Here is a 9,270-nt window from a genome sequence, read left to right as displayed (position 1 = left end):
CTTCCTTCCCGGGGCGGCCTGCCCTGCCCTGCCCTGCCCTGCCCTTACCCTTCGCTAACAAGCGTGGTCGTCTAGCGGGCCCCGCAGACCTGGCGTCCCAGGGAAAAGCCGGGCCGGGAACGCGTGCTTCTAGGTTAAGCCGAAGGCTGATATTTCCCGAATGGAAAGCGTTTGTTAAGCATTAGCTGGAATCTCCACTGTGCTGTCATTTTGTTGCACCATTAACGCATTTGTGCTGATGTTCCCTGCTCTGTGTATTTGAAATAAGTTTGTAAAACCAAATGGGTCAGTAAGAGTTGGTAAAAGGGCCGGTCGGGAGCCCAGGGCTAGGGGGCAACGACACCCGCCTGCAGGCTGCAAATGAGAAAGGGCAGTGCCCCGGGACCGGCGGGGCGGGGCGGGGGGGTAACCGGGCCAGCAGGGGGCTGCGGGGACGGGCGCTCCCTTCGAGGGGCAGGCAGAGGCAAAGGGGGGTTAAAGCACGGCCGAAGACGTGTTAGAAGAGGGAGGAAACACGGCAGCAAATCCAGTACGTAATGAACGGCAGCGTTATTAATTAAGGGCCCTTAAAGGTGAATAACGACGGTAATGAATCCAGCAGAGCAACCGCGCGTCAACGGGGCGGAAAGGGGCCCGCCTGGGGGCGGCGGCGGCACCCCCCCGCCGGTCCGGACCCCCCGGTCCGGCCCCGCGCGGCGGAAGGGCGGGGGCGGGGGTGATGATCTCATCCGCAGCCAATCAGCGCCGCCGCGGCAGCCCCGCCGCCCCGGGAGCGCGCGGCGGCGGCACGCGGGCCCGCCCCGCCCCGCCCCGCCCCGCCCCGCCGCCCCGGGGGATGCTGCGGGCAGCGCGCGCGCAGGTGCGTGCCCGCGGGGGACCGGCGGGGACTGAGGCCGGGGCCGGGGGGCAATGCCGGTCACCGGCCGGCGAAAGGGCCGAGGCGTGCGGCGCGCCGCGCCTCACCCGCGCGTCCCCGCTCCCCGTCTCCCGGCGGCGCAGGGCGGCGGTGCGGGGCCATGAGCCGGCCGGAGGCCGAGCCCTGCTCCCGGGCGCTGGCGCAGGCCCGCGTCTACCTGGGGCAGCTGCGGGGCCGCGTCTCCCCGGCGGGCCCCGAGGGCGGCGGGCGGCGGGACTACCTGGTGGAGGCGGCGCGGCAGCTGCGGCTGGCGCTGGAGCGGGACGTCAGCGAGGACTACGAGGAGGCCTTCAACCACTACCAGAACGGCGTGGACGTGCTGCTCCGCGGCGTGCAGGGTGCGTGGGGCCTCCCTGGAGCGCGGGGGGCCGGGGCATCTCTCCGGGAAGTGTGGCCGGGGGATCCGGGCACCCCGCCAGGGAGCACAGCCAGGGGAACCGGGACAGCCCGCCAGGGAGCACGGCCGGGGGGACCGGGGCATCCCTCCAGGGACTGCAGCCGGGGGGCCAGCGCATCCCCTCCTGGGGGAAGGGTGAGGGGACCAGCACATCTCTCCGGGAGAGCAGTGAGGGGTCCGGGGCACCCCTCCGGGGAGCACGGCCAGGGAGACCAGCGCGCCCCTCCGGGGAGCGTAGCAGGCGCCTCATGCCTGCCCTCTGTGCCAACCGCAGTTGACCCCAACAAGGAGCGTCGGGAGGCCGTGAAGCGGAAGATCACGCAGTACCTGAGGCGCGCGGAGGAAATCTTCGACTGCCACCTCCAGCGGGCTGCGGGGGGTGGCAACCCCACCGCCACGGTGAGGCGCTGGCACGGGGCGGCACGGGCGGGATGGCAGCGGATCTGCGGCACTGGGGGACGCGCACGTAAAGCAGCCCCGGTGAGCCTCCTCGACTGCCTCTGCCAGATGCCACAGTCAGGTGGTGTAGAGAAAATGGCAGACGCATCAGCTGCAGAGCGTCCCAGCATGCTGGTGGCTGTGAGGGAGCTGGCAGCCCTTCACGCTGCCTGGGTCGAAGAGCTGAGGTGGGTCGAAGAGCTGAGGTGGGCCCAGCTTGCCTGGGGCTCTCCCAGGACCCCCCTGAGGTGTGTATGTTTAGCTTGCTGCCACCATAGTGGAAATGGCCATTTTTGGTGGGACTGAAGCCACTGGGAGGAACTACCTTGTCAGATGTTTAAAATGTCATCTTCCCTGTCATTGTTCCCATTTGGATGGAAATGAAAGACAATGTCTGCTTGTGGCACTGTGGAGGGAGGTGGTTAATGAGGGGGCAGGGGAGTGAGGCAAGGCAGGGTCAGGGCCTGGTGAGAAGGGCGAGGGGATAAAGGCAACTACTTTCTGTAGAAGAGGTCCCGTTAGTGTTGAAGCAGCCCCGCTCCAGGTACAAATTTTAGAGTGATTTTACCTCTGCTGCAGGTGCAAGCTGTCCCTGAAAACTTCAGAAATCCAGGAGCTGGCCAAGAAAATGGTCTAGCTGATGTTAGGAATCAACCACAGCCGTTGGAGAGTTGTCTCTAGATGTTGAGTAGCCCAGCAGTATTGCTGCCTCCTCTGGAAAATGTGGGGACTTCTCCCACTCTCTGTCATGGCATCTCTCGGTCCCTCATCCTCTTATCTCACCGCCTTGCAGGGTTACAGCAGCCTGCGCTTCCGGCCGATCAGGACGCTGAGCTCGGCAGTGGAGAACCTGAAACGCTGTAAGGTTGTAGGAGTGATCGATAAGGTAATGACTTGACCTGGAACTGGGGGGGTGTGGGGGGGGGGTGTGTGAAGGTTGGGGCTGGACCAAAGGGAGTGTAAGCTAGAGGGTCCTGACAGCTGGGATGGGGGTGCCAGCCCCCAGTGCACCCACCAAGAAGTGTGAGGGTATCCATCCACACCATTCCCACCAAGGAAAACTTGCAGGTGAGGATGCAGACCCTTTCAGACTTAGCTGGGAAATGTGTTAATGTCCCCACTACTTTTGCTTATCAGACCTCCCAAAATATTTACAGGGAGGTTGATGCATTCAGTTCTTTCTCATGCATGGAATCGTGCTTGATGCCTAGGTACCATGATGGTGGACTCCTATGGATTATCTTCAGCAGAAGACAAGCTATCTGGATGAATAAACTAATTGGTCGTTCATGATCTAGGAGCAAAGATGCCAGACTTCCCATCTCCATGCAGGCACTGGCACATTGCTCTCCCCTGCTGTTCACACATCTCAGTTTGTCAGGACTGATGTGGTCCGCCTGGCCTGCCAAGGCCCAGGTGGGCAGCCCAGCACACCCCACAGAGCCCAGAAAGAGCAGCGCAAACCCCTCCTTTGTGGAGGAAGAAAAAATGGTGTGGGAGTCACCTCTTGGTTTAATTAACTTTCCACACCCTGGCTGCATGGCTGTCCCATTGCTAATAACCCATGTTTTGTCTTCCAAGAGTAGGGGTTTGAGCACCACCAAGCTCTTTTACTTGGGTGGGAGCATGTTTCAGTTCCAGAGTTCTGTCCCATGGGTCATTCCTGCAGGCTGTGTGTTGGGGTGGGAGAAGTCACCATTTCTGACCAATACTGCATCTGCTGCTCTCAGGTGCAGATCGTCCAGGATCTGGCCACTGGAGGGACTTTTATACTGAAGGTGGGTGTTTTCAGTTTCATCTGCCTGCTTTTCCCTGTCATGCCAGAGCCTCCTTGTCCAAGCAGGCAGCTGGGGCAGGTGAGAGGACCGAAAAATAGCAGCTCACAGGGGTATTGGAGGAAGCTCATTGTTAGTAAAACTCAGCCTCAGCCATCTTCTGTGATCAGAGGGGAAGTGGTTCTCCTTGGTCATCTCTTTCTCTGCCTTGTAATGCTGCAAGCCAAGCCTTCCACCCATGTTAATCTGGGTCAACCCCTGGAATAGCTTGTGGGTGAGATGTGCTTAGTACAAGTCTTGGGATATTTTCTAGTGCCCCTGGAACTAAAAAATAATAATTGGACAAGGAGACTCTGGCATGAGAGAGAGAAGCATCAATTCCAGAAGGGAGAGGAGAGGGGGCCGGGATGTCAGGTTCCCGTCTGAAGGGCGTGGAGGCAGTTGCAGGGGAAGGCCACTTCTCTGGACCAGCAGTGTCCTCTGGGTTCCCCAGTGCAGGTGGGGAGTGCTCTGCCTTGGCAGAGTTTTGGAGAGCCTTGCCTTATCACAGTGGGGTGCTGAAGACTGACAGACCTCTCAGTGTGAGCTGCAAGTTTTCACAGATGGGAGCTCCATTGCAGGTGATGCAGGGGAGCAGCCATGGGGCTTGGCAGACGACACGATACCTTTCTGGCTGGCCTCTTGCCCTGCCAGGTACTAGGTTGCAGGAGTCCAAGTCCCTATCATGCTGTAACACCCGTCTACGTGTACCTCCTCAGAGCCTCCCCAAATCCCATGTTGAGACCCGTGAGCGACAGACCATCATCCCGCATGGGGTCCCCTTCATGGTCAAGCTGTTGTGTTACTATGTGAGTGAGGACTCCATCTTCCTTCACCTGGAGCATGTGCAGGGTGAGTGGGATCAGCATTGCCTCCCATCCATGGAGCATCCTGCTCTTATCCCCAACCTCCCTTTCTTTAAAATCTCAAATACATTTCTCCTGCTGCTTTGGGACTGTTTTTTACAGTGACAGCACAAACCATCGTCTTCATAGAAGGGTGGTGGGTAGAAGGGCTTGGAGACTTTGTGGAAGGAGCTGCTCAGCTGTGTGGGGGATTCTGGAGATTTAGTAAAAGCTGACCAGAGAAGTAACCTACAAATGGGCCTGTGGAGACTTACAAGGAGGAAGAGGTTGTGTGTGTAGGGGTGTTATACGGAAACTAACCTTAGCGACCACTGAGTCCCATGGGAGGGACCCATGCCTTGAGGTAAAGAGGTTGATGTGGTCCAGCCTCTTGAAAAGAAAAACCCCTTCATTTTACTGGTATTGTTTGACAATGACAGGAAGGTGGTGAAGAAGGAGAACAAAGTGAGGTAGTTCACCTGGATGTTGTAGAACAAAACAACCTTTTGATGAGAGCTTTATAAAACATTTTTTGGTTACAAAAAAAGGTCACACTGGATTTTGAGATCAGACCAAAGAGAGGAGATGGAGAATTTGGGGCATAAAGGGCAGGGAGCATGTTGGGGCTCGAGTACAACAAGGAGGCAAATTTGAGGCTTGTCCCAGATCCTGCTGAAGTGTGACAAGGCTTGTCCCAGGGAGCTTCTTTGCTAGTTGAATGGATGCGTAGGGAACAGCAGCTGGAGTCCAGCGATGACAAAAGAAGGCTAATGTGTGTTGGAGAACAGCCTCAACTCCTTGTGCATTGCTGTGGGATGAATTTGCAGAAAGCAGCCAGCAGCTGAACGTAGTGAGGCTGGGAAGCCCTGGCAGTGTGCTGTGGGCTCCAGGGCTCACTGCTCTGGCTCATCTCTGACCCACAGGTTCTGTGCTGTGCCGTGGGAGCTCTCTGGCATCTCTGTCACACAGGGAGGGCAGACTTTTGGGGAAAAGTAGGGATGGCGGTGAGATCAGGGGCATGTGTGAAGATGTGGCTGGTCTGTGACATAGAAGTGGCAGAGCTGGGATCAAGGAGACTTTGCAGAATGGGGAGCAGGGCTGCTAAAGGAGGAGGGAATGAGCCTTTGGTGTGCTACATCCCAGGGGAGGTGTGGCATTGAGCATGGTGTGCTTGTAGGGCTGGGGAATATTCTGCATGGACCAGAGCTTTGCTGCAGGGGAGATTAACGATCACGTCCCCAGTGTGTGGGCCTTGGCCTGTGTGTGAATGGGCTGTGTCCACAGTGGGGGAACCAGGGATGCTTTCTGCCCCATCACTTCTCTTCTTCTCCCTGCTTTTCAGGGGAGACACTGTGGTCTCACCTCCGCTCCAAGTGCTGTGTCCAGCAGGGCTCTGCTGATTCAAACACCGTTCAAGCCCTGCGGGACCGTGGCAGAGAGGACAGCGTGGGAAGCCCCCAGGCCAGCAGCCAAGTCTCCATCTTCTCTGCACGGACAGTCAGTGGCCTCCCAGGCTCTATGACCCACCGAGTATTGGGAAATACTGATGCCTCGCCCCCTCGGGAGCAGTCCCCCGACCCCACGTACCCCAGCTCAGGGAACCACTGCCAGCCTCGCCTGGCTCCTGCTGGCGGCACAAGGGCTGCAACTGGAGGGCAGGACCTAAGCATGACACAGGCTGTGTCTGGCGTTGTGGACCATGTTCCAGCAGCATCAGCCAAAGGCCCCGGCCACCTTACCAGCCAGGGCCTGACCGTCTACCCTTGGGACACTCTAGCCAGCACTGTGGGCTGCGTATCAGAGAGAGCAGCCTCCCAACAAGACCCCAGGCTTCCCCAGACGCCCGTCTCTGTACCGAAGACTCTGAGAGGGGGCCGGCCAGGGGCAGGGGAGCTGCCATCTCAGCAAGTGTCTGAGGTCTCCTGGGCTTGGCCCCTCCTGACCTTGGGTCAGAGGCAGCTTCGTGCAGAAGTTGCCCCATCCAGCTCTGCCAAGCCCTGTGGGCCTGACCCAGTGGTGCGGGAGCCCTCACAGGAAGCAAGCCTGACCTGTGGCTGGCTCAGTGAGCAGCCACCGTCAGGACAGTACAGGGCTTTGGCTTCCCGTGGGCATGGCCGGAGAGCATGGGCTGTGAAGGAGGAGCAGGTGCAGCTGTGGGCAGCAGAAATCCTCCTGGCCTTAGAGGGACTTCACCAACAGGGTGTATTGTGCCGGGACCTCAACCCCAGGAACCTGCTGCTTGATGCAGCTGGTAGGTAGTGCCCTAAGCTGCTGCCCCAAGGAGGAGGTGGTTGGCTTTCTTGGCTGGGAGACTGCCATTTGCTCTGTTTCCAGGAGACGTGGACTTTCTTGAGTTTGCTTTGGGGGAGGGTGAGAGTCTGGGGAGGTTTGGATGTTTCTGAGCCTGGAAGTGCAGTCTCACTTGGGATTTCCAAGCAGTTATTACAAGCGATGGCTGTGCAGTGGGAGAATCAGGGCCTGTAGCCACAGGAATGCATTACCCCTGCTCCCACATTGGGGCTGGCTGCCTGGGAAATCCCAGCATGGGGAAGCTGAGGGTAGCTGAACTGTGCCTGAGGTTAGTGGGACTGCAGTATTCCCCTGCTTGTAGTTACTGCTTGCTGGGGTATTCTGGAGCCATCCCATCCCTTTGAGCCATGGGTTCCACTGTCAGTGCAAGCCAAAGGCAAGTCCCTGCTCAGGTGGCCGCTGGGGCAAACTGGAGAGGTGCAAATTGCTTAGGAAAAGAAAAATGCAGAGTTTTACCAGGGGAAAGCTAACCTTCTCCCCTTTGTAATCTGCTTCTTCCCTCATTACAGCCTGTGCTGAGGTCTGTGAGCTTGGAGCCCACCTAACCAGTCTCACCAGCTGCAAGTACCTGCTGGGCATCTCGGGCAAGCACTGGGAGGCTGGGGGGATTCACAGTGCTTCTGCATTCAGGGCATGTCTGGGGCCCAGTGCCCTGCCTGTTCCCAGTTGCAGGGATATGGCTTGGCTTTGTGCTCTGACCAAAAGTCCCTAGCTTTGTCCTAACCTTCCTGCTTTTGACTCTGGTGCTGCTTGGCAGGTCACGTCCGTCTCACCTTCTTTGGCCAGTGGACAGAGGTGGAGCCCCAGTACTGCAGCCAGGCACGAGAAGAACTGTACAGTGCCCCAGGTGAGGGACGCATCCCCTGCCTTCTGCTGCCCTCTGCCCAGTACCACCGACTGGGGAGGGGGCTTCTCCAGGCAGTGAGATGTGTCCAGCATGGTACAGCTCCCTGCCTGCAGCTGTAACACCTCTGGCTCTTTTCGCAGAAGTAGGGGGGATTGTGGAGCCCACTGAAGCAGCTGACTGCTGGAGTTTTGGCTCTCTCTTGTATGAGTTGCTGACAGGAGTGGTAAGAGGCAGAGGAGTTGTGCAAGGAGGTGGGGGAGGAGGTGATGCTGTAGTTCAAGGGGTCCCGAGCATGCAAGGGCTGGGAGGGTGCCTGGCCCTGCTGGCACCTCAGTGCTGTGTCAGCTTGCTTCAGGTGTGGGATTCCTAGTGCCTCTGTGTGGTCTGTGGGTGTTCAGGACCCCGGGTTTTAAATCCTGCCGTGCAGGGCTCCGGTTGTGTGGCAATGAAGGCTCAGCAGTGTGGTCCTACCCTCCTCTGTGCCTCCACTCACCATCACCCTCTGCCTCCTGCAGCCACTGTCCCAAAACCACCCTTCAGGGATTCAACCTCACACCCAGCTGCATCTGCCGGAGGGGCTCAGCCTGGCTGCCACATCGCTGCTCACCGAGGTGAGGGGCTTGGGAGGATGGGGCAAGGCAGCTTGGGTAGCTTTTTAGTGTCCCCATCTCTCCATCCTGCTGTCCCATCCCCTTTCTCTGCAGCTCCTACAGTACAACCCAAAGCAGCGCTTGGGCTCTGGAGGAGGTGGCATGGCGAAGCTGAAGTCCCACTCCTTCTTCAGCACCATCCCATGGAACAAGCTGGCGGGCTAGGCAGGCTGTCCTTCCCCCGGGGACCTGGGCACAGAGCTACTGTCCCTGGCACTTGTGACCCCAGGTGGCACAGGCAGCTCTGCCTGCTGGGGGAGGTTTGCCTGCAAGGGCTGCCCCAGGGCAGGGTTACACATGAGGTGTTCTGTCTCTGCTTGTGTTTGTTGGCATCTTCGAGAGGAGGCTGTGGTCTGGGCCAGGCTGTCTTCTCCTCTAGGTCCTCCCTCATGGGAAAGGGAGCCCAGGTGCCCACTCCCAGGGTGAGACCATGCTCCCCTTCTGGGACATCCCTTGCTCAGCTTAGCACCACACCCTGGGACTCCCTCCCTGTGTTTTTTATCTCTGCTGCTACTGCAGTGACCCCCTGCCCTGTAATGTTTTGTGACTTCCAAGTGCAACTCCTCTGGGCCCTGCTGGCTGGTGCCCATGCCCCGGGGTCTGTGCCCATCCCTGACTGCATGTGTGTGTGGGTAACACCTGCTGTGGAGGCGAGACAGGAGGGAGCCCTCTGCTCTTTTCCCCACAGCCCTCTGAAAAAAATAAACCACTCTATCACTTGCAGAAGTGTCCTTTTGTTTCTCGTCTGGGCCAGCCAGGACTGGGCCAAGCATGCTGAGTGAGGGAGAGCCCCAGATCCATTTCTCAAACCTGCTGGGAGCCCTGGTTGGTGTTGTCCACCAGCTATCAGCATCCTGCAGCCAAAACCAAGAAGGTGGCAGTGAGTGCCTGGCCATCTGCCTTTGTGCCCTGCCTGGCTCCTGGCCTCTCAGGTCTGCACGGCCACACAGCTGCAGCTCAGAGTGGGGAAAAATGCCCAGAGTGCCTGTGTTTTCCTCCAGCCTTGACTTTTGTCATTGTTACCCATTCTGGCTCCAGCCTCCTGTGCCTGGT

The 9,270-nt window shown here is 58.6% G+C and overlaps 1 protein-coding gene across 2 annotated transcripts; it reads left to right on the top strand.

Moving 5' to 3' along the window:
• Positions 1–822: 822 nt before the first annotated feature.
• Positions 823–9,036, top strand: RPS6KL1 (ribosomal protein S6 kinase like 1). 2 transcript variants are annotated; one of them, XM_074909972.1, is made up of 10 exons: positions 823–1,254; positions 1,588–1,712; positions 2,545–2,637; positions 3,482–3,529; positions 4,285–4,417; positions 5,753–6,661; positions 7,478–7,567; positions 7,708–7,790; positions 8,083–8,178; positions 8,272–9,021. In XM_074909972.1, the coding sequence occupies exons 1-10, from the start codon at positions 1,017–1,019 to the stop codon at positions 8,380–8,382; spliced, it is 1,926 nt and encodes a 641-aa protein (XP_074766073.1). In that variant the 5' UTR covers positions 823–1,016; the 3' UTR covers positions 8,383–9,021. The 2 variants fall into 2 exon arrangements, with proteins under 2 accessions (XP_074766073.1, XP_074766074.1); XM_074909973.1 differs by lacking the exons at positions 5,753–6,661; positions 7,478–7,567 and having other exon boundaries at positions 8,272–9,036.
• The last annotated feature ends 234 nt before the right edge of the window (positions 9,037–9,270 follow it).

Source organism: Athene noctua, chromosome 6 (assembly GCF_965140245.1).
Source record: "Athene noctua chromosome 6, bAthNoc1.hap1.1, whole genome shotgun sequence".
Classification (NCBI taxonomy): Eukaryota; Metazoa; Chordata; class Aves; order Strigiformes; family Strigidae; genus Athene; species Athene noctua.
This window is presented reverse-complemented; position numbering and strand designations above follow the sequence as displayed.

Coding starts and splice junctions, on each gene's coding strand:
- RPS6KL1 (XM_074909972.1), top strand. CDS start 1,017: ATGAGCCGGCCGGAGGCCGAGCCCTGCTCCCGGGCGCTGGCGCAGGCC. Junction 1,713..2,544: donor GTGGCAACCCCACCGCCACG/GTGAGGCGCTGG, acceptor ACCGCCTTGCAG/GGTTACAGCAGCCTGCGCTT. Junction 2,638..3,481: donor TTGTAGGAGTGATCGATAAG/GTAATGACTTGA, acceptor TGCTGCTCTCAG/GTGCAGATCGTCCAGGATCT.